This window comes from Muntiacus reevesi, chromosome 20, assembly GCF_963930625.1.
Source record: "Muntiacus reevesi chromosome 20, mMunRee1.1, whole genome shotgun sequence".
NCBI lineage: Eukaryota > Metazoa > Chordata > Mammalia > Artiodactyla > Cervidae > Muntiacus > Muntiacus reevesi.
In genome coordinates, this window is record NC_089268.1 from 45,642,062 (window position 1) to 45,666,433 (window position 24,372).

The window sequence follows — 24,372 nt, forward strand, 5'->3', positions numbered from 1 at the left end:
GATTCTTCACCATCTGAGCCATCAGGGAAGCCCACACTGTAATGAACTGGATTCCCTCCCCTTGCAGGCACGGCTGCGTGCCACTTGAACAAAGGAGGGCCACAGTGATGTCCCTGATGCTGACTGCTGCTCAGCACACCGTCACAGGTTCAGGCTCAACTCTCAAAACAATTCAGTGCTGCTTCCCATGGTCAACACGAGCACCTTACCTCCAAATGTCAATGTCCCAGGAACCATGTAACTGTGAGTGGGTCACCAAAACCCCCCAAATCCATCCCGTGGAAAGCAACACATGCCGTCCTGGGACAGCTAACGGCTGGTAACCTGTGAGCATCTGCTCCCTGCCAGGTGATATGCTAATCACTTCCAACGGATTGCCTGATTCAACCTGCTCTCTATCGATCAGGTATTAATGTTGGTTAAGACTGTGCTCTAGAGAATAACCAGCATAAGTGGCAATACCAGGATTGGAAGGCTGAAGCCTGGCACCAGGTCTGTATTCTTAACATTCTCCCACGAGTCACTAATTCAGTTCATATTCACACAGTGAAAAAGAATCTAAAGCCTGAGAAAAGTATTTCACCTCACAAATGTGATAGAACCAAAAAAAAAAAACAAACTACAAAAAAACCCACCACCACTGCAAACGCCTAAACAGAACAAAGATTGTCTGTGTGTTAGTTGCCCAGTTGCGTCTGGGTCTTTGTGACCCCATGAACTGTATAGCCCACCAGGCTCCTCTGTCCATGGGATTCTCCAGACAAGAATCCTGGAGTGGGCTGCCATGCCCTTCTCCAGGGGATCTTCCTCACCCAGGGATCCAATCCAGGTCTCCTGCATCGCAGGCAGATTCTTTACCATCTGAGCCACTACGGAAACACAATAGATTGGGGTAGTACGCTCCAGAGAGATTTTGCCCTTACATCACCACCAAATCAGGTCAAGGTCACGTACATAAGGCGACAGGGGCCTTCCAACAAGAGGAGCCGTTTTCTCTCTTCCCGAGGGACAGCTTGCAGAATGCCGTTCAAGGTCCTCAGTGCCTGTTCAGAGTCGGGAAAGGTTTTCAGAGGAAGAAGCAAGAGAGAGGACTAGGCACAACCTTCTCCACGGGGCCCGGGGCAACGGCTGGCAGCAGCTCACCTCCCGTTGGATCAAAGGATTTACAGCTTCTTCTGTCACTAGGAATCCCAAGGTCAATATGAAGGAATTCAACATCTGAATTTTCCCTGAAAGCAGAATTTTCCAAGAATCACACTGATGCTAGAAAAGAGAAAGGAGCCAAAGGTTGAAAAGCCATGGGCAGCAAATGTTTGTGAAATTATCTAGGCTGGATAAGGGACACATGACAGCCTACTGCAAGTTGTAGAAACCCCCAGGCCACAAGAGATTTGCAGGGCCTTTGTTGTTGTTCAGTTGCTAAGTCCTGTCAGACTCTGCGATCCCATGAACTGCAGCACGCCAGGCTTCCTTGCCCTGCACGACCTGGACGCCCACGGAGAGAAACAGCAGCAGTGCACGCAGAGTCTGACTGTGATCATCGCATCTCAGGCAAAGCTGCTTTGGTATCCAGAGCGAGCAACGGGCAAGGGCGGTCCCATTGTTTCTATGCGTTTCCCACATTTGTGTATTTCGTAAAAGCAAAAATTTTATAAAGGTCTTAGGCGGCTTCCCTGGTGGCTCAGACGGTAAAGAATCTGCCTGCAATGCAGAAGACCCAGGTTCGATCCCTGGATCAGGAAGATCCCCTGGAGATGGGAATGGCGGCCCACTCCAGGATTCTTGCCTGGAGAATCCCATGGACAGAGGAGCCGGGCAGACTATAATCCATAGGTCGCAGAGAGTCGGACACGACTGGGCGACTAATCACAGCACTGCACATCCACTGTAGAATGTAGTGTGAATTTAGTAGCAGCTTTTCAAAATAAAAAAGACGGACAACAGAGAGAGGACATTAAAATGGCCCCAATATCTATCCATCTTTGTTTTCTTTATTTTTAATTGGAGGACAATTGCTTTACAACGTTGTGATGGTTTCTGCCATGCAGCATCGTGAATTAGCCGGAAGTATACATGGCCCCTCCCTCTTTACCTCCCCCTCCCCACTCCACCCCTCTGCATCTTTGAAAGCATGGTTTCATAATTCAAAATGTGGAACTGCCTTTAACGTGAGCTAAGCTGAACAGTATCACCCTAACATCCAAATTACCTACCTTTTGTGCTCTTGAAAGACAGACAGAGGCATCAGAATTGATTTCAAGTTAAATCAGTAACAGGTAATTTTACTGTTTGGATGATAAAAGTGGTTCTCCATCCCTGATCAGAACTGAATGACCAAATGGTGGGAGAAGCAGCAAAATAAAGATGTGCCAGAGGTAAATGAGGCACCCTTTATAGCAAAATCCACTGCAGCACCACAATGTGACTATAAGATGGTCAGTTAACCCAAATATAATAGTTAAACCCACGTCACTTCTATGTGTCATTTAGATAAGTATTCTTCTCTATTCAAGATATTCTATTAACAAGAGGTCAACGACCAATTAGTAGTAAATAATACACTTACCTTTACTACTACTTCTGGAAATAGTCTAATGAAAAGAAAAAGTAAAACTTCTATTATTTTTTAAAAGCATTAGCAACTATAACATTAATGTATTAATGTTGATAATTCTCTAACAGGCAGAAGTTGACTTTAACTACTGTAGAAAAAAATTATAGAGAAATCCTATTTGACCTCCAATCCGCTTTATTAAAATCAACCTATTACCTCCAATCAGGTGAATAATATATTTGAAAATAAATATTTTTTATTTTTTTCTATAACATATTTTTCTATAACATTGGTTACACATATTGTTTGTTACTATTTCATATAACATTTCTAATAATAAAATATGAGTCATTTAGTAAAATCCACTTCTTGGAAAAACACAAGCTTTATAAACGACTTGAAGATTCCCGCAAATTACCAATGGTATCTGCTCAGGAAAGCACCCATCCCCATCCTTACCAAGGCTGTGTCGAAAAAGTCTTCTGTCACGTTCTTCAGAGATGTGTCTGAGGCTAGGTCTGCCATGGTCAGAAATCCCACTGTTCTTTCAAACCAGGAAACCATGTGCACAAGAAAAGAAATACTTATACAACCTCTAGGACTGAATTACTACTCCCCATTCAATAAAATTTCACAACTCTATCAGTTTAAAGACCTCTTTCCATTCCCTGTCATTTCGATTAGGTCTGGTCCTGAAGTCTTCATCTAGGCCACTCCAGAATGGACTCAGACCACTACAGGGTTGCAATAAGTTCTGATACCAGCAAGAACTGGAGACTGTGCCAGCATCATCCACACCAGAGAGCCTTATAAAGGGGCTAGTGAGTGGTCAAGAGAACGCAGGAGAAAGTACTCATTCCTGTAGCCTGGGAGGTTACAGAAAACAAGCCATCACAAATCAAAGGACAGCAGATTCCAGGGAGCGCTCCAGAAGTGGGCCAGTGCAGAACACAAGCCCGGCCACCTTCCTTCCTTCCTTCTGCCAGAAGCTTCCAGCTAACTGGATATCCCCACCCCTCACCACTCCCTACCCCATAGGAACATCTATCCCAGCTCATATTCCGTTGCTAGAATTGGTGTGATTTAAAATCAACATATAAACCTCCCTGTGCTCTGTGTATGCTCAGATGCTCAGTCGTGTCCGACTCTTTGCGACCCCACAAACTGCAGCACGCCGGGCTCCTCTGTCCGTGGGATTCTCCAGGCAAGAATACTGGAGTGGGTTGCCATTCCCTTCTCCAGGAAATCTTCCCAACCCAGGGATCAAACCAGTGTCTCCTGCATGGGCAGGCAGATTCTTTACCACTGAGCCACCTGGGAAGCCCATAAATCTCTCTAGAATATATTTATTCAATAAAGCGAAGGCCATCTTTGGATGTTTTTTGCAGAGACTAGACATTCTTATAAAAAAGAAAGAAAATCCTGGCATGCACAGTCAGAAATCATCAGTTGAACAAGAGATTGGTGACATGAGTTTGTGATGAGGAACTCTTACAGGAGTGGGGCCTTGGAAACTTTGTCCACTTTAGAGTCGAGAACCCGAGGTACCATCTGAAGGCCATGGACGAACCCATCAGCTCTCAATCTTGGCTGCACATTAGGAAATCCTGGGGAGCTTTAAAATGCCCTCATGAGTGAGACCACTGCAGATCGAGTAAATCAGAATCTCTGGCAATGGGACCCTCACATGATGTCTCAAAGCTCTCTAGGCGATTCTAAGGTACAGCAAGGTGTGGAAGCTCTATTAAGTTCCAGGTGATTTTCTTTTATCTCAAATCAGACAAATATTTGTATTTGATTGAATCATCCACCTCCTAAAGCAAACTTTTCTCCAACAGTCCATGGAAGAAATGTCCCAGAGGTCAGTGGGGCAGGGGATAAATTGAGACTGATTTATACACAGCACTATTAATATATATATATAACAGATAAATAATAACTTGTTGTATAGTACAGGGAACTCTACTCAACACTCTAATGGCTTACATTGGGAAAGAAATTTTAACAAGTGGATATACGTGTAACTGATTCATTTGGCTATATACCTGAAACTAACATGACATTGTAAATCAGCTACTCTCTAATTAAAAAATCGTTTTTAATGTTCCTCTACAAGCACTCACTGCTAAGGCACATTTTTCTCCCTCCCTATACTCATGCTCAATATTCTATGCTTTTAAATACATTTCTGTAACTATTCCATTTATGCCCCCAAATCCTGTCCCCCTGCCCCAGCCCATCAAAATCCACTGAGTATAGATTTAGACAGGGGGGCAAAATGTCACATTATTTGATCAAAACTGGACTAGGAATTCACTCTGAATTATACATGGTAACTGTTACACCAGTTGCCCCTACAGCTGTGTCATTATCAGAAACCAGACAGATAATTATTGATGGATGCAGTAACTGTTACTCGTGATGCATATGGCAAAGGAGAAGTCACTCAGTCCTCCTGAATCTCCAAGTACGGGGCCAAACTTGCTCCTCTCTGTAGGAAATTCTTCTTCTATGGCGAACCACCTCCCAGCACACTCTGTGTTGAGCCTGTGAGCCCAGTGGGCTTTTGAAGTATAAACTCTGGTACCCACCTCCACTCTGATAATATCAACCTAGTCTCCTGGGTCAATACCTACACGAATTAACACTACATGCTTTACAAGGCGTTTAAATTATGGCTGTGGCATTTCCATCACCAGCTAGAATTCCAACGGAATGTGGAAATTCCTATTTGGTTTCAAAACTCCAGTGGAGACCTGATCTGACACTTTTTAGCCCTTGGGAAGGCATTCTGAAGTCTAAATATAGATTTCAGCTCAGAGCAGATCCCAATTCATCCCCTCAAATCAGCTTCAGCTTCCAAGATGCCTTGGGACACCCTGCTCCATTCCTTTGGAGTTTTGGCTCTTGGTCCCCACTTCACATCACCTGCATAAGTAAGTATATCAGGGAGTTGTTGCTTAGTCGCTCAGTCACGTCCAACTCTTTTCAACCCCATGGACTGCAGGCCTCCGGGCATTTTAAAGTGAAAAAGGACAGACACATCTCCTTGGCTCAACCCAATCTCAATAAACTTCAGGTACGAGTGGGTAAATAGAGATTTCATTGCCAGCTCGGTCACCCTTCTCTCCCCTACCTACCCTCATGTTCTCATCAATAATCAATCTCAGGGCTGCAAATCTTAATCATGAAAAAAAAAGTACAGCAATAGACTGTGAAAACTCTGTTTTGCTTCCAGATGCCATCATCAAAGGCACACACAATGTTACCTTCTGATTAAAAAACAGAACTGTGTGATTTGGGTGACCTAGAATAAGCAAAAGATACTTTTGCCATGTGTTTTTTTACAGATTCAACTAGGCTTTTAGGAAGTTGGAGAAGTGGCCTGTGGCAAAGGATAAACTGATCATTTATCTAGGTCCAATCTTGTTATTGGAAAAGACCCTGATGCTGGAAAGACTGAGGACAGGAGGAGAAAGGGATTGACAGAAGATGGTGGTTGGGTGGCATCACTGACTCGATGGACATGAATCTGGGCAAAATCTCTGGGAGATGGTGAAGGACAGGGAAGCGTGGAGTGCTGCAGTCCAAGGGGTCACAAAGAGTCAGACGTGACTGAGTCAGTGAACAACAATAATCTTGTTAATAAAGTCTATTAAAATAGTTATACAGCTTTTGGGGGAGGGGTGTAATAATCCACTCTCCTCATTCTATATTTAAGCTAAATTCACTGAAATAATAAAATCATACCATCACTGCATTGACTTGTCAAGGGGTGGGGGGGCTATGTCTGACTTATTCCACTCCCCAAGTGTCCTGTCCACCCCATACATCAGGAAACACGTGAAACTTAGGTTTTGATTGGATACAGGCAATAAGCCCTGCCATCAATTCCTTTTCAAATCTGACTTCAAAGGAACATAAAATACCAAACTGGGCAACTGAATCTTCTCTTGCTCTTTAAATTACCCAAATTCACACAAAATTAAAAGATGACACTTATCTTTGGGATCAGACCCTGCTTAATCAGTAAAGGCTCATCTTCTTTGAGGCCATCAATGAAGAATCGCTGGATACATTTCAGCAACAGAGAAACATGCTGGAATTCATTTTTATCCAGTTCCTTAGGATAAGACCACATCAAGTTAAAAACCTTACATTTACACGTTGGTGTTCTGATTACAAAACAAACAAAACTCACTTGCCTTATTTATTGATCTGTCAAGATGTCGTAATAAAAGACTGTTATATTTTTGAGGAACATGGCGTTGTCCCTGAAAATATTCTTTGATTTTCTGAAATCCTTCATCATGGAATGCATTAGTAATAAGCGATTGAAGCTGGAATGTTGACAGTTTGAAAATTACTCTTTTCCCCCCAAGGATATTTACCTCATAGTGATATTTCTAATAACTGTTACCAGGAATAATTCAGTGCAGAAAAATTCAGTGCCGAAAAAGAGTGTAAGAATAGAGAGTTATGTCTTGAATAATAACCATGCAGGCAATGATTCGAGGGCTTAAGACAGTAGTTGGCAAAACCACCACCGGTACAGCACGGACATCACCAGGGGACGTGTTAGGAATCAGAAACTCTGGGAGCAGGGCCTTTCAGGTGATCCTCATCATGCTAAAGTCTGAAAACCGCTGACTTATGGAAAACCACACCTGAATTACAGGTATCTGTGGATAAAGAGACTTTATCCTCAGTAATGTTAGAAACTCTATAACACTACAAAATTCAAGCCTATTATTACTCATTAAGTTACATAAATGATTTTAACAGGAGAAAACAAATTCAACACAAATATTTACAGTTAAGGGAACTAATAAACACAAATTGCTATGATGAATGAAACTGAACTTTTCTGCCGGAAAGTTAGTCAAGACCTATCTCTATATGTGTGTCTCTGTATGTGTGCTTGAATAACATGTATTCTTAAATATCTGTACTATAAAAGATATGATTTCTTCTTTAATCAAGAAAACTCAGTTCAACCCTACGGGCTAACTTACAGTATTTTAATGAGTCATTTTACTATATCCAACCTGATATTCCATTTATTCCTAGTATTGATTTAAGTGAGGAGAGAGCATTTGAAATTAAACATTTAAACAGAATTTAAGTTGTGTTATGCTGCTTCAGTCATGTCCGACTCTTTGTAACCCTAGGGACTGTAGCCCGCCAGGCTCCTCTGTCCACGGGATTCTCTAGGCAAGAATACTGGAGTGGGTTGCCATGCCCTCCTCCAGGGTATCTTCCCAACCCAGGGATCGAACCCATGCCTCTTAGGTCTCCTGCACTGGCAGGCAGGTTCTTTACCACCTCACCACCTGGGAAGCCCCTATCTACAGTCAGTCAAGTGCAATTATTCTCCATCACAACACCTGTTCCATTTTCTTCCTACCATCTTACTTTTGTTCTTAATCTATCTCTTTGGCTCTCTGCCAGGCTGGAAGTTCTAGAAGAGCCAGCATTGTGTCCATTTAGTTCGATACTGTCTACCTCCACCCAGAATAGTGCAATGGAATAGCCTACATTAGGATATTAGTAGGGTAATAAAGACATGGTGATATATTGATGCAGATTAGAAAAGCAGAAGAGGATTTCTCAGGCTTGAATAACTGGAGGAAGAAATTACGCGGGTAGTCCAGGAAACAGAACAAGACAGCACACACAGAACACAAACTTGGTCTTTACAGAGAAAGCATCCTGGGGCATTCCACTCTCATCCTTTTCCTGAATGGACTGCAAAGGACCTTCATTCTCCTGTGTACAAAAAAAACATTAAAAAAAATTTATTTGAAAGAAATGCACCAAGTTTTAAAAAGAAATAAGGTTTATATTATTTTCCTGAACAAAACTTTCTTCATTCATGCCACTGACTATAGGTCTAAGAAAACTACGACTTATAAGATCCAAAGCTTTATCCAACCTTAACACTTATGACAAATACAAACTATCACAAGGAACAAAGCAAATGTCATTGTAATAAATGACCACATAAAATAAATTTAAACTCTATAGTAGCAACTATAGTAAAAAAAAAAAAAAAAAAAAGGCTTTGAAATAATGAACCATTTTCAGAATGAGAGCTTATAAAAGAAAGTTTTCTAAAGTGAGTTTCAAGCCCAGTCGTGAGCTTAAGCTTTATATTTCTGACTTTCATGAATTTTATTTTATTTTTTACTTTCATGAATTTTAAATGTGGTGGCTCAGACTGTAAAAGCGTCTACCTACAATGCAGGAGACCCAGGTTACTTCCCTGGGTCGGGAAGATCCCCTGGAGAAGGAAATGGTAACCCACTTCAGTATTCTTGCCTGGAAAAATCCCATGGACCAAGGAGCCTGTTGGGCTACAGTCCATGGGGTCGCAAAGAGTCGAACACGACTGAGCGACTTCACTTCACTAGGACTTAAAACTGAAGCTTCAAGGAACAAAACAGTAACAACAAGAAAACTTACTAAACGATGGGTTGTTGCATATTTTCTTCAAGAAGTGATTCCTGGATTAGCAACCGAGTTTTCACAAACACACTAAACAATGGCATCTCACCTGCTCCCAACAATTAAAAACTAACTTTTTTTAAAAACTTAATCTCTCTCCCAAAGAGGTTGTTTAAAAATAATAATAATAATCTAGCTTGGGCTAAGAGTCCTCTGTGTACTGGATAAAATCCTTAAATGTCAGAATATTATACAATAATATTATTTTTAAATAGGAAAAAAAAGGTGAATTTAAAGACTCAAATCCAGGCTTGTTTTTTCTGCCAACAGTGTATTCAAGAAAAGAATGAGGGAAAGTACCAATCCACCTTGCCCCCTCCAAACCCTGGGCGGCGGGGCTAACAGAAGCCCCAGAATCTTGGGGCCGTAGATCTGGGACCTGGGTGGGTTTGCGTCCTTGCACTTTCTACGCAGAGAAAACGGGCTGGGAAAACATCCCGAGCAACTCGAAAAGAACCACTTCATTGCCTTCAAACATTAATTCTCCAATTCCCCCTTCCCCAAACGCTTTACTAGCGAGGGACCAGAAGTTTCTATTCTACCTTATAGTCTGCCTGAAAGCGACCAATAAACTCCCAGCAAACCTAAGAACGGTGAAGCGCCCCAGCGCCTCTGCGCAGGGCCAGGGACACGCCAGGCTTCCCAGGCGGCGCAGCGGTAAAGAACCCGCCTGCCAATGCCGGAGACACGGGTTCGATCCTTGGGTCAGGAAGATCCGCCGGAGAAGGAACTGGCAACCCACTCCAGTATTCCTGCCTGGAGAATCCCATGGACAGAGGAGCCTGGCGGGGCTACAGTCGCAGAGTCGGTCACGCCAGGCTCGGAGCCCAGAGCCCGACGGACGTGCGCCCCCGCGTCCCCCTAGAACGGTGGAGAGGGGGCCGGGGTTCTCCGGTGCTCAGGTCCCCCCGAGATCACTCACCTCCCCCATCCCGAGGCTCAGGCAGGACGCCACGTACCCGAGCCAGGGCGCACGCCCAGAGCCGGACGCGCCGCGCCGCGCTCGGCCTCCCGGGTTCCGCCGGCGAGGGCTGGGGTAGCACACGGCTCCGGGATGCCAAGCTCCGCCCCAAGCTCTAATCAATCATCCCGCCCCTGAAAACCTCGGAGAGTCCCGTGGTTGACCAGCGTGTTTGAGAAACGCTGGCCGGTTAAGTAGGAATCAGGGTAAGGCCACCTGGGCGCACGCAAGCGCACCTTAAGAAAAAGCGATTTCTCGAGGGATGAAGACATGTCAATTGACAGACTTTAATAGCGAACTTCTAAGTTGATAGGCTTTCCCTGTGCTGAAGCCGGCAGTTTTCGCCCCACCTTTAACAGATAGTAGAGCTGGTTTCGATCCATTGATATTAACAGACTGAAACCGAACTGTCCACATAGGAACCAGATTTGTACCCGAAACTGTGACTTTATTCCTGATATTACAAAAGAACGGATTTTAAAATATACACACCTCGCTGTGCTCAGTCAAAATAAAATAAACATTTTCATCCAGTCTGCTTGTTTTCTGTCCACTTCCTTTAGCCCCACAAGAATGTGTACTAATGGCCAGGTTTAGGCTGATCGGTTTTCTGATATGGGAACACGGTGACAAAAATAAGTTGGACTGGAATTTTCTTTAAAAGGGGGGGAGAAGCAAGTAGACAAAAGGACTCCTCAAATCCAAACATTCCTTGTAAAAAACGAACTTGTATGATAATCGGGTGCTGTGGGTACTCGGTGTCATGACGTTTACAGAAGGTATTTGTTTGCATCAAAGGTAAACTTAATGTAACCAGAATCCCTGCAAGTCAGCCTTGAGCTCTGCATTGTATCTCCAGTCCATTCAATACAGTACTTATTCCATGGCTCATCATATCCATTCCAGGTAAATATGATGTAATTTACTTATTTTAATCTACACCAAACTTTTAGATTCCTTTGCTTTTGAATTAATAAACTTTTATGATTTCAAAATCAGCTGTGAATATAGTGTTCTGAATCAACATATTAATGCAGGAAAATTTAAAGGTTGATAACAAATAATCAAATACAGTTTAAACACACTTTATTTTAGAAAATAAAATAGGTAATACAGTAAGAATATAATGTATGATATTTAAGTCTTCTTGATATTAGTTTAAAAGTTTTAATCAATTATTTTCAGACTGGGGGGAAAATATAACAGCCTTTCAAACTACATGGCTGTTAATGCATTCAAAAATTCAGGAGAAATTAAAGATAACATCACAGACAACACCATTTTTTTTTAATGTTTTCACTTTGATTAGCTTGTTTTACTAACATGTTTTACCCAGACATAATTTTAAGATAACTTGGAATATATATTCTAATTCTGCTCAAACTAAATACAGTAGAGACAAAGAGTTTTCTTTGGATACCAGAATCTATTTAGGAAAAAAAACTACTTGATTAATTGACTTGGCTTTCATTTTTTTTTTAATTGTTCTTTTTTATATTTTTGAAGGGTAAGGACTCTCTAGGACTATTCCAAAATTACAGAGAAAAGGAATAGTATAACAGTGGTTACAATAAGACCAGAAATTAGTTTCTACATATTTTCAGAAGTGATTTTAAGTTTGTTTTTGAAGTTATATTAAAAACATTTTGTTGTTATTGTTCAGTCGCTAAGTCGTGTCTGACTCTTTAGGACCCCGTGGACTGCATTATGCCAGGCTTCCCTGTCCTCACCAACACCCCGAGCTTGCTCAAATTCATGCTCTCTGAGTTGGTGATGCCATCCAGACATCTCCTTCTCTGTGGACTCCTCTTCCTGCTTTCGATCTTTCCCAGTATCAGGGTCTTTTCCAATGAGTTGGCTCTCTTCACATCAGATGATCCAAGTAGTGGAGCTTCAGCTTCAGCATCAGTCCTTCCAATGAATATTCAGGACTGATTTCCGTGAGGAGTGACTGGCTTGATCGCCTTTAAATTGTTTTTATCTTAAACTCGACAAAGAAATGTCGATTTGTAAAAAATAAATAAATGAAAAGAGAAGGGTCAGTAATTTTAACCGTGGAAAAAGAAAACAACCCAAAAAGCTGCTGAACGATAGGAGATGCCAGGGGGTTCAGTGAGCGGCTGACACTGAAAGTCTGGGGATGAAACTAGTGGGTGAACAGTGAACACGTTTCTCCGTTTCCTCCCAGACTTTCGCGGCAACTCTGTGAATGATTTTAATCAGAAATGCTAACCCACTAGAACATAGAAAACTTTAGGGGCAGGGTGATCACGGTAGGGAGGCTGGGGAATGAACTTGTCACTTTCTCCTGCAAGAAATTTGCGCCTCTGCTTGGGGGGATGGGGTGGGGGAGAGGAGAGGTGCGGGCAGGGTGGGAGCAGGGAATCCCAGCTTGAAACTAGAGAAAGAAGAAAATTCATATCATTACCCAAATCTGGCTTCTACCCTCTTGGGAATTCTCTGCTCCTGAGTCGAACTCCACTGTTGGTTTGACTTGCCCTCCACCTGGAGAGTAGAGGACTGGGAGCGTGGACGAGATTCACTTCCTGCGGTTGTAAGTGCGCATCGCTTTCCTCACTTTTCGCCAAAGGAAGAGGCTGTAATCCTGCAAGAGGCGGTGGACTGGGCGTCCTTCCCACCGGGTGCCACGCTGCATCCGTGTGCGCACTCGGCGATGCCAAACGCTGGGCGCGCGGGGCTGAGGATTTGGTGGGATGCAGGTTCCGAGCGTCCTCCTCTAACAGGGAACGTCTTTAGAACTCGGCTTCCGTTTGGCTGCCTAAAGAATCTGCCTGCAGTGCAGGAGGCCCGGATTCTATCCCTGGGTGGGGAAGATCCCCTGGAGAAGGAAATAGCAACCCACTCCAGTATCCTTGCCTGGAGAATCCCATGGACCGCGGAGGCTGGTGGGCTGCAGTCCACGGGGTCGCAAAGAGTCGGGCAGGACTGAGCGACTACTTCACTTCTGACTGGCTATGCAGGTAGCTGGAGCGTGCCATCCCCAAGAACAAAGGCGTAGGGAATGAATTCTGGAAACCCACCCTCCCTCGCTGACCCGGGCGGCAAAGAGCAACTTAAATTCCTTCCATTGCTTTCTTGTATTGGGCCCTTCCAATCCCTAAGGAAGTGGGTGCACAGCTAAAGAAGGCTTGCTCTCAGCCCTGGGAAGCCCACAGCGCCCTACCCGCTCACCTGATTCCTCCAGTCTCCAGAGCCTCCGCAGACGGAATAGGTATAAATACGATTTTGTGGTGGTATTTCCACGACAATTTCCACGCGGTTAGGGAAAAAAAAAACACTTTTTTAAAAGGGTCGTTTCAGGTGGGTGGCGACTGAGAAATCCCTGAGCCTCAGATCCTTTTCCTAGCAGAGAAAACAGGCTCAGAAGTAGTCAAGGCGGCAGAGAAAATACAGATTTGGGGGCCGCAGAGTTCCCCCCTCCTTCCCCTTCCCACTTCCTACCTGATGTGAAGAACTGATTCATTAGGAAAGACCCAGAGACCGGAGCAGAAGGGGACGTCAGAGGAGGAGATGGCTGGATGGCATCACCGGCTCAGGGGACATGTTTGAGCAAGCTCCGGGAGGTGGTGCAGGACAGGGAGGCCTGGCGTGCTGCAGTCCATGGGGTCTCAGGCAGTCGGACACGATTGAGCGCCTGAACAACAACATCATCAGCCGGAACAAAATCCCCGAAAAGGACGCGCCCCAAAGGTAGTAGGCGTGCGCGCGTCTTCTCGGATAAGGGCGCGCGGCCGCCGAGGCGCTTCCAGGTGGTTCCCGAACTGCCTGGGAACTGAGTATTGCCTCTCGGGGACTTTGCTGGAAAGGTTCTGTCTCGGAAGCCTCTCTTTAGATCCAATCTGAAACGGTTAGGGAAAAAACATGATTTTCAACTTAGCCATTCCAACCTCCCCCCAACTCTGGCCCGTCTAGACTTCAGTTTCCCGTCACCTCGAGGGCTCAGGTCCACCTCCCCTCCGTCACTCGCCCTGCCTGGGAGTGGGGGACCGGCCCTGCAGGTCCCAGGAGGGTGGGAGCGGGCGGGGAGCGAGGAAAGGCGGAGCACCGCGCGCGGGGCCGCGGGGCGGGGGCACCTTTAATAAACGTGCGGGCAGCTGCCTGGCGCCCGCGCTGCGCTCCAGGTGGAGACTTTTCAGCACCGCGACCAACAACAGGGCTCCACCAGAGCCGCCCTGAACCCTCGCCCGCCGCTTCTGCATTTCTAAATCGGCCTCTCTGTCTCTCTCTCTCTCCACTTGCTTTTAAAACAGGGGGGAAACAACCGTGGGCAGCTCTAGGTTGGTCTGTTTTTCTTGTGTCTTTCAGGACCCTTGGCGCGGAGCGCCCGCGAGGAGGAGCGGATGCCGGCGGCGGAGGCGCAGCCGGCGGACTGCGCGTGGTCCTACGGGATGAAGCTCAGCTGGGACATCAACGACCCGCAGATGCCGCAGGTGCGTGAAACCCGCTGCGCGCGCGGCTTTCTATCCAAAGAGGAGGGGTGTCTTGGCAGAGACTGTGGACAGGCCGCCCTGCCACCCCTCACCCCCAAAGAAAAAAAATCACACCCCTGAAAGCCCTCCAGCGCTCAGGGACTCCATCGATGGCAGAGCTGGGGTTAGAGATGTGTCTTCTCCCACCTGTTTCCTCGGATTCTTTCGAAAACGACCGAAAGCAGCGGGAACTGTCAATTAGGCTCCACGTTTTGGGTCGTCTGGCCGGCGGGAGCCTGACTCCTCGTCCCTCACTTTCTTTTAACCGAGGTAGAAATCCGCTGACTCTTCCTTGTCCATTCTCCGACATCCACTAGAAAGGTCGAGGGGCATCTTGGTGAATGTAGATGCCACCACCTCTTCTCACGCAGCAGAACTGTGAGATAGGACCATAAATTGCAGCGACCGTGTCTTAAGGAGCAGGACTTGGGCCATCTATCCTGGCTGCCAGGATGAACCGTGGCTCTTGGGGGGCTTTGTAGTCATGCTAACCAGGTTACAGGCACCCAGACAGCCTTTGGAATTCAGGTTTTGGACACAACTTCTGAGCTCACTTCTCTAGTTAGGAGAAAATCAAAGTCATCTGTTTAGGGTGAATTTGTTTTATTTTTTAACAGAAGGAAGGAATGGGCTAGGCAGTTATGCTTGGTCGTAGTGGTTGGAAGCAAAAACTGGGGAGTGACTTTAAAGTCCTGGGTGCAGATGGAAGGAGAATTAGGAGTGACCTGGAAGCTTTTGCAGAGGTGGACTTCTGGCAATGCCTGGTACAAGGGGTGAGAGAGACTTGACCTTTATTCAGCATCTATTATGTGCCGTTCAGGTGTTAGGTGGACAGCAGTTCATTAGCAATGTTGTGTAACCTCTCAAAGAGATAATACTCTGGGCTACACATTTGTGGAAACCTATTTGTTTGTTTTAAAGCCTGCCTACTTTAGGGTCACACTGTGCCAATTTGTGAAAGTGGACCACATTACAGTGAGGGTGAGTCCTTCTCACTGACTTCTGTCCATGTAAATCCCCACGGGGCCGGGGAGGGGGTGGTTGGGAATCTGTTCTTGTATTTTAGAAAAGAGCCATATCCAAATAAGGGAAGGATGAGTTCTCTCACAAGCATTTTCTAAACTTCCCATGTAAATGTGAAGAACTTATCGTCTGGGAGATTAGTCCTTAATCAGAGAGTGTGTGTGCCGTCTCTAAAGAGGTAGGTGCTCTGGGCTGGAGAAAGGGGATCCTGCTCCGGCTAACCCAAGGAGGAAGGGCTACCCTCGCGGTGTGACCTTGACATAGTTCCTGAATTTGCCTCAGTCTCGGGTCATTCACTTGTCATCAAGCAGTGGAATTAGATAACAATCTTAGACTCCCATCCTGTGCGTGTTTAGCATACTATAGCGTGAAAACAGACCACACGTAGACAAATGTACATGCCCGTGTTCTAATACAACTTTATTATGGATACCAAAATCTGAATTTCATACGATTTGCGTGTGTCAAAACATGTAATTGTTTTGATTTGTCCCCTCAACCATTAAAAAATGTCAAAATCATTCTTAGCTTGTGGGCGGTACTGAAACAAGTGGGAGGCTGAATTAGGCCCACGGTCCCTAGTTTGCAGACCCTGCCGTAGAGAGTACCGGGTAACTAGTGCACAGGAAAGGGTAATTTTATGTTAAACTTATAACAGGGAAGACATCGCAGTGTAAATAGTGATAATATGGACAAGGACCACCAAACATGAATAGGAAAGTGATGTTCAGTATTTTAGATATCACGTTATTTTAGCCAGGCAGCTCTTTGTGTAGGAGAATGACAATCCATATTGCTCTGGAGAGAGGCCCAGGACTTAGCAGGCTCCACCAAGTGCTCGGATTTACCTTATGGCCAGGCTGTCATCGTAACACCCTTGTAATCCTGGAAGGGTGGGCTTCCCAGGTGGCCCTAGTGGTAAAGAACCTGCCTGCCAGTGCAGGAGACATCGGAGAGAGACATGGGTTCAATCCCTGGGTCGGGAAGATCCCCTGGAGGAGGGCATGGCCATCCACTCTAGTCTTCTTGCCTGGAGAAGCCCATGGACAGAGGAGCCTGGGAGGCTACAGTCCATGGGGTTGCAAAGAGTTGGACACGACTGAAGTGACTTAGCACGCAAAGTCACTTAAGTGACTAAGTCACGCTAAGTCACGCAGGTGACTTAGCGGGCAAACCTGGAAGGCTACTTTGGGAAGCTGTTCCTGTCTCTCTCATGTTGGGTATCAAGCCAAGAGCTTTGGAAGAAAAACCACTGCATGGAAGAAAAGATACAGGCTCAAGTGTGTATCAGTGATAGAACTTTCTGACCACTTTCTGCCCTGGCACTTTAATGCTTACCTTAAAAATACTTGTAACATGTAAATGCACCAAGAAGTGGTATAACCTGGTGGTAAGGAGGACAGGCTCTGGAGTCAGACTGTGTGGGCTCAAATCCTACAGCCAGATTTTACTAGCTGTGACCTTGGGCAAGTCGATGACCCTCTCTGGTCTCCATTTACTATTCAGTTAAATAGGGATAATACTAGTGCCTGTGGTCTGTGGGCATATGAAAGCTAGAACTAATACCTGTACCATTTTTGTGGGAAGCGCTATAGAAACATCAGTTTATAGCCAGTTGTCAGAAGGGTCCACACACAAGATGAGTGACATTTCTTAAGAGCACCGTTTCTGGGTTTTTCAGCATTTCTGGAATTAAAAAGACTCAGTTTTCATCCTGATATGCTTGGAGAAGATGAAAACCTTGCTGCATGGGGTTTGGGGTGGACAAACTTGATTGCTGTCCTTGGATGCCTTTGCAGAAGCCAGCTCACTTTGACCGCTTCTGCGAGTGGCCGGACGGCTACGTACGCTTCATCTACAGCAGCGAGGAGAAGAAGGCGCAGCGCCACCTGAGCGGCTGGGCCATGCGCAACACCAACAACCACAACGGCCACATCCTCAAGAAGTCCTGCCTGGGCGTGGTGGTGTGTGCGCAGGACTGCGCCCTGCCCGACGGCTCGCGGCTGCAGCTGCGGCCGGCCATCTGCGACAAGGCGCGGCTGAAGCAGCAGAGTGAGCCTGGGGCCGGGTGGGGTGGCCGTGCAGGCCTGAGTTCCCCTTCCCAGTGAGTGCGTTCCCCTTCCTTCCTTCCAGGGGGGCCGGGAATTATTAACATTTTATTAATTAATATTTGCTAACATTAATATAATTAATATTAATTATTAATATTTCTGACCTCTGGCTTTGCAGAGAAGCCGTGTCCCAACTGTCACTCTGCCTTGGAATTGATCCCCTGTCGTGGGCACAGCGGTTACCCTGTAACCAACTTCTGGCGACTGGATGGCAACGCAATCTTTTTCCAGGTAGGTGAGGGAACCCCACAGTTTGTGCTGGACATTCTCATCGGCTCACAGGGACCAGGCCACCTGCCAGGTGTCTTAGACACTCTCCCTTTTGGTTTAGTCCCTAAGTCGTGTCTGATTCTTTGTGACCCAATGGACTGTAGCCTGCCAGCCTCCTCTGTCCATGGAATTCTCCAGGCAAGAATACTAGAGTGGGTTGCCATTCCCTTCTCTAGGGGATCTTCCCGACCCAGGGATCGAACCCCTGTCACCGACATTGGCAGGCAGGTTCTTTACCGTCTAAGCCACCAGGGAAGCCCCTTAGAAACTCTGGACCAAGCCAAATACAGTTCAACTGGCCAGAAATAGGTGTTGTGGCTTCTAGCCTAGCCTTACTAGGCTCCTAGAAATTAGTTCACCTACTGTGTGCTCTCTAAGAGTGAACTTAGTTATAGTTTTTTCATATTTAAAAGGACTCTTAGGTCATCTTTGGGCTTGCCTGTTAGCTCAGTTGGTAAAGAATCCGGCTACAAGGCGGAAGATCTGGGTTCGATCCCTGCATTGGAAAGATCCCCTGGAGAAGGGAAAAGCTACCCACTCCAGTATTTTGGCCTGGAGAATTCCATGAACTGTATATAGTCCATGAGGTCCCAAAGAGTTGGACACAACTGAGTGACTTTCACTTTCAGGTCATCTTTTAAGATGTCTATTATTAGTGCAGTTTTATTTGCTTAAGAATTTTTTCCCCCTGTTTCTTTGAAAAAACAGAAACTTGGGATGTTGGGAAAGGTATTCTTAATTTTTGCCCAGCTTCACCGCAGAGGAATACATGTGATTCATCCCCTTATTAATGCAGGCCAAGGGAGTTCATGATCACCCAAGACCAGAGAGTAAATCAGAGACGGAAGCTAGAAGAAGTGCCGTCAAGAGACAAATGGCTTCTTTTTACCAACCACAGAAAAAGAGAATTCGAGAACCTGAGGTAATGGGGAGCTGCCATCATACTTCCTGTGGTCTGTGTTTGTCATCATCACAAAATATACTGAGAATTACATAAAATAGTATACCTTAATTTAAAAGGTTTGATTTTATGTGAAAATTCGATATCTCTAACAAAATATCATTGAACAACATTTTTGAATAGGGCTTCTAATCCCTTCTTCCTCTTGAAAAAAAAAATGCAGAATATCTCTACAATTAATGATAGAGTGAGGATGTGAGCTGACATTCTAATACAAGGGCGATTATCCAACGGTCATACAGAAAAACATCGGTGCCTCCCAGTGAGTTAACAGTACAGCTTTGAGAGGGTCCTTGGTATTATTAACGTAAAACAGATACGTGCAACTTGAGCCAGCTTGGCTTGTCTACCAAAGTATGCCAAGCAGGCAGAATATTCGCCTGAAGATAAGAGACACTGGCCTTGTCTGAGCACTTCCTATGTGCCAGTACATACAGGCTAAGAGGTTTACACTTCTTAAGATCACAAAAGTCTTAAGAAGAAACTATGGTTATTTAGCCCCATTTTCAAGTGAGGAACCTGAGGCTTAGAGAGGTTAAGTAACTAGTCCAATTCATGAGGGACAGGCAGGATATGAACCCAGGTCTGCGGCAGGCTCCTAAGCCTCTGCTATCCTGCATGTAGTGTGCGGAAGACAGGACCATCCACCACTCAGACCCAGCCTCATGGGCCACCCTGGACCCTCCGAGTTCAGCAGCGAGGAATTCAAGCCTGAGCTCAAGCCGTGAAATTCCTGGGCCGGGTGCCCATATCATGTTTCTGTGCTCGTAACACAGAGTCACCAACTGGAAGCTTGTTATTTGGTTGGTTGGTGACTGTGAACAGGTGAGGGTGTCCATGTAATTTACATCTCTATTTACAGATGAAAATTTCGTGTCATTTCTTTAGGCAGGAGAGAGTCAAGATCACAGCAGACATTTCAACAACATCCCTTCCCTGGAGAACCCAGAGGACTTGGATGTGATTCCTGATGCCGGCTTCCCTGTTCCGGGCCAGCCCTGCCTTTCCTTTCCAAGCTCGGATGCTTACAAAGCTACCTGTGACCTCACCACCTTACAGGGAGACATAGTACCACCCTTTCAGAAATATTCGAACCCAAGAATCTATTTGCCCCGGCCCGCCTGCAGCTATGAATTGGTAGGCCCTGGGGATGCAAATTCGAGCCCGTATCCCACCTTTTATAAAGACGCCGGCAGCATCCCTAAGGACGCGGACTGGGTTCATCTGAACACCCTGCAGTACAACGTCAACACCTACAGCAGCTTTGAGAGGAGTTTTGATTTCACCAGTAAACAGCACGGCTGGAAAGCAGCCCTTGGAAAAGCTGGCCCCGGGGAGAGGCTGGACCAAGGACAGTTCCCGCCCGAGGCCGCTCACCCTCAGTACACCCCACAGCCCCCCTGCAGGTACCTCACGACCACCCCTCCCGCTGCTCCAGCCCTTCAGACGGTGATCACCACCACCACCAAAGTCTCCTACCAGGCCTACCAGCCCCCCGCCCTGAAATATCGAGACAATGTGCAAGAGGTAAAGAGCCTCTCCAGCTGTGACTATGCTGCTGAAAACACCCAGATGTCCATCTATGCAGAAGCCTTGGACCTTCCAGCTCCCGTCGTCACGGCAACCTCCCCAACAGCATCGCTTCCTCTGAAGATTCCCAGAGATTGCTGGACTGTCAGACAACACGCTCTGCTCCCCCGGACAGACGGAGCGGAGGCCTGGGACGTGTGTCCCTCCGGACTGGGGTCTACAGCTGGTTATGCAGGTCGAATCAGTCCATTCTTTAGCTGGGACAATGAGGACTTTTGAAGAGCAGTCCTGGGAACAGCGTAATACTGGTCTTCATACGCGCAGTGGAACACGACTTGGCAGCTCTCTCTTAAATTGGGAGACTCATTTAGCATGCAAAGAAATATATATTATATCAATAATATTTATGTACATATATATGATAGTAAAACCAATGATCAGAGTAAATTATAGACTGAAAATGTTTAGTTACTGTAGGGAAATTTTGAACAGCAAAGCCTACTAGGGTACATAGAATCGGGTCTGGAATGTGACTTCCAAATGAACAGATAAGTGTGAACAGATAAGCCCACCTGGGCTTCCCAGGTGGCACAATGGTAAAGAATCTGTCTGCCAATGCAGGAGACACAAGAGGTGAGGGTTTGATCCCTGGGTCAGGGAGATCTCCTGGAGGAGGAAATAGCAACCCACTCCAGTATTCCTGCCTGGAGAATCCCATGGACAAAGGAGGCTGGTGAGCTATAGTCCATGGGATCGCAAAGAGTTGGACACAACTGAGCTAACACACGCATGCACATGTGCGCGCGTACACACACACACACACACACACACACACACACACACAAGAATGAAAGCTAACGCGCTAAGTGCATTTAGTTTGTTAGCTGGAGTAGAAATCAAGAATCTTGGTTCTTACTCAAAGCCTCCCCCACTGGATCATATTAGGGAATTTCACAAATCTTTATTTGGCTCTTAGGGATTGTCAAAATAGCTTTGGGAAGATATTGTTACAATCTTATCTCCTGAGTCATTTCATAAGACTTTTATTTAGCATTTACAACCTGTCAAAATACTTTAGGAAGTAATTTGCATGATCTCCAAAGTATATACCTATAGTTTTTAAGGAAATCTACCATGTAACAGTAATAAAGTGCCATTGTTTTTAAGTGAATTTTGTTTTCAAGTTGAATATCTTCTCTCAACATTGATGAATGTTTTCCTAACAGAGACAGCCTGACACTGATGATGTGTATTTAATGGATTTTTACTGTACTAAAACATATTTTTTGATTAGGTTTCAAAATTCGAATTGAGATGTTTTATTCAAATTTAGTTTTACTATTCCTCTGTTACTCCTCATAAATGTAATTGATAGTTATTCAATTAAACATAATAAAAATTTTTTTAAAATAATGTAGCTGAAGCTTCAGTTATTTCATAGCAAAAATAGGAAAAAAAATTGTTCATATTATGATCTGTGAAACAGTTGTTTTAATAGATTAAACATACTAGTTTATTTAAGTTTTGTTTATCTTAGAAAAAATTATTTGCTCTGTAATAATAGAAATTCTCTTTGAAACACGGTGCATGGGACTTCCCTGGTGGTCCAGTGGCTAAGACTCTGAGCTCCCAGTTCAGGGGGCCCAGGTTTGAACCCTGGTCAGGGCACTAAATCTTACACGTCACAACTGAAGATTCCACAGGCTGCAACTAAGACCCCATGCAGTCAAATAAATAAATATTACCAAAAAACAGGACTTCCCCAGCGGCTCAGCTGGGGAAGAACCCGCCTGCCAACGCAGGAGACGCAAGAGATGCGGTTTTGATCTCTGGGTCTGGACCATCCCCTGGAGAAGGAAATGGCCACCCACTCCAGTATTCTTGCCTGGGAAATCCCATGGACAGAAGAACCTGGCCGGCTGCAGTCCGTGGGGTCACAAAGAGTCAGACACAACGTAGAGACTGAACAACAAACCAAAAGTAAAGAACAACAAAGCAGTGTGCATACACACACAAACCCACACTTCGGCACAGCTCCAAGTGCTTAAGGAAAATATTCAATTTTCAAATAAGAACAAACTATAGAGATAAATTTTTGAGACTTGAGAGGGAGGAGGATTATCCACAAACTTGATTGCAACACTCAGTTTGCATAACTGAATTGCAGTCAATCATATGCCATTTTAAATCATTGAGCACTGTGTATTTACTGCTACTGCTCACCTGATTCGTAAAGCCCTCATACTCTGATGTAATAAATGCATGCAGTACTGGCTACAAGATTAAAAAAAAGTATCAGTACACTCCTGTTCCATGGCCAACTTTTTCTCAAAGGGAAAGGATGCCTAATACATTCATGGACTACTTTTCTTCCTTAGATTTCCATTGCCAGAACTCGCAGCAGTTTCTAATCATATCTAGCAATCACATAGCACTTATGTGGGCCAGACACTATTCTAAACCCTGAACAAGTATTAATTTATTTGATCTTCACAGTAGTCCTCTGAGCTACCTGAGAGAGGCCAAGTGATATTCACAGTAAGTGGCAGGGCTGGAATTGGAATTCATCTCCAGAGTCCCCGCTTTTAACCACATCACATGAGCTTCGATTACAGTTATTCATCAACAAAATCCCCCTTGTACTTAGCAACTATGCTTGGCATGGAATAGCGAGTTTTATTACTGCTAAGTATTTATCTCCTAACATTGGACCCAAAGGATCTGCACAGGATGGTAGAGAGGGGACGGATGGGAGTGAACAGATGGACTCTGGGCAAAGCCCTGGGGTGAGCATTTCCCACAGTGTGGAACAAGGGGGCTCTGGGTCACAGGGTGATTCTAGATGGTACACGAATATTGCATGTTAAGAGTTAGGGTTTATTTTAATGTGCAATAGGGAAAGAACAACACATCCAAGCTATGATTTCAGGTTATTTTTGCTGAGACAGAGCAAAGCCACAGGGCAATTTAAGGGAAAATATTAAGCAAATAATAGTACAGATGTTACAAGAAATGCCAAAAAGTCATCAAAACTGTTGGAAGTCACTGAGTAAGAAGACACACTGTAACAGAGAAAAACAAGCCTGTCTCCACTTTACATCCACTCCTCTAGCATTAAGCCTTGTGCTCGGTCATGTTGACTCTCCACCTTCATGAAAGAACGTTGCCTAGAGCCTGAAATACGCATGAGAGCCCACCATCGAGGCTTTGCCTCCAAGTTTTTAAAGTGGGAAATGGCAACCCACTCCAGTACTCTAGCCTGGGAAATCGCACAGACAGAGGAGCCCTGCAGGCTACAGTCCATGGGGTCATAAAAGAGTTGGACACAACTTAGCGACTAAACAGCAGCATTCAATAATTAGGCTGAAAAGTCAATAAGGATAAAGAAGATTTGAGCAATACAGTAAACTAAGGAAACCTAACAGGCATCAAAGAACACTCAACAACAGCAGATGTACAGTATCCCAAAGTGTGCATGGAACATTCTCCGGAACAGAACACACGCTAGAGCACAAAACAAGCCTCTGTAGAGTAAAAAGATGAAAGCGCTACAGAGTATGAGCTCCCACCACAACGGAATAGAAATCAATAATAGAAGTAGTCTAGGAAATTCACAAATATGTAGAACTTAAACAACATCTAAATAATCAGAAAATCAAAGAAGAAATTGCAAGGAAAAGTAGAAAATGTTTTGAGATTAATGAAAGCAAAAGACAACACACCAAAACTTATGGGATTCAGTTTATTGGCTGTGGCAATGTCAAAGCATTGGTGACAATGATAGCAGCTTTTCCCATGATGTGATGGGCTCTATGCGCTGAGAACCAGACCAAGCAGCTGGTGACAAGGTGATTAAGCTCAGTTGATAAATAATCCGCCTGCAATGCAGGAGACCCTGGTTTGATTCCTGAGTTGGGAAGATCCGCTAGAGAAGGGAAAGGCTGCCCACTCCAGTATTCTTGCCT

General features: G+C 45.1%; 2 protein-coding genes across 2 annotated transcripts in view; one reads left to right on the forward strand and one right to left on the reverse strand.

The window, feature by feature from the left end:
- SYCP2L (synaptonemal complex protein 2 like) overlaps nucleotides 1-10,294 on the reverse strand; it is a 56,868-nt gene extending 46,574 nt beyond the window's left edge. The window contains exons 1-9 of the mRNA XM_065912189.1: nucleotides 10,259-10,294; nucleotides 10,021-10,092; nucleotides 9,857-9,922; nucleotides 6,760-6,894; nucleotides 6,558-6,677; nucleotides 3,014-3,118; nucleotides 2,567-2,591; nucleotides 1,144-1,229; nucleotides 955-1,043 (exon numbers count right to left, since the gene is read on the reverse strand). Coding sequence (XP_065768261.1) covers nucleotides 955-1,043; nucleotides 1,144-1,229; nucleotides 2,567-2,591; nucleotides 3,014-3,118; nucleotides 6,558-6,677; nucleotides 6,760-6,894; nucleotides 9,857-9,922; nucleotides 10,021-10,092; nucleotides 10,259-10,294 — 734 coding nt within the window. The remainder of the gene's footprint in view (nucleotides 1-954; nucleotides 1,044-1,143; nucleotides 1,230-2,566; nucleotides 2,592-3,013; nucleotides 3,119-6,557; nucleotides 6,678-6,759; nucleotides 6,895-9,856; nucleotides 9,923-10,020; nucleotides 10,093-10,258) is intronic.
- A 4,089-nt stretch (nucleotides 10,295-14,383) lies between these two features.
- Nucleotides 14,384-20,686, forward strand: GCM2 (glial cells missing transcription factor 2). Its single transcript, XM_065911988.1, has 5 exons — nucleotides 14,384-14,473; nucleotides 17,335-17,587; nucleotides 17,765-17,877; nucleotides 18,713-18,838; nucleotides 19,766-20,686. The coding sequence occupies exons 1-5, from the start codon at nucleotides 14,384-14,386 to the stop codon at nucleotides 20,684-20,686; spliced, it is 1,503 nt and encodes a 500-aa protein (XP_065768060.1).
- Nucleotides 20,687-24,372: the final 3,686 nt, after the last annotated feature.

What these genes read in the sequence shown, in the direction of transcription:
- GCM2 (XM_065911988.1), top strand. Translation starts at nt 14,384, where the DNA reads ATGCCGGCGGCGGAGGCGCAGCCGGCGGACTGCGCGTGGTCCTACGGG. An exon ending in ACGACCCGCAGATGCCGCAG is followed by an intron (nt 14,474 to 17,334) that starts GTGCGTGAAACC and finishes ATGCCTTTGCAG; the next exon opens with AAGCCAGCTCACTTTGACCG. An exon ending in AGAGAATTCGAGAACCTGAG is followed by an intron (nt 18,839 to 19,765) that starts GTAATGGGGAGC and finishes TCATTTCTTTAG; the next exon opens with GCAGGAGAGAGTCAAGATCA.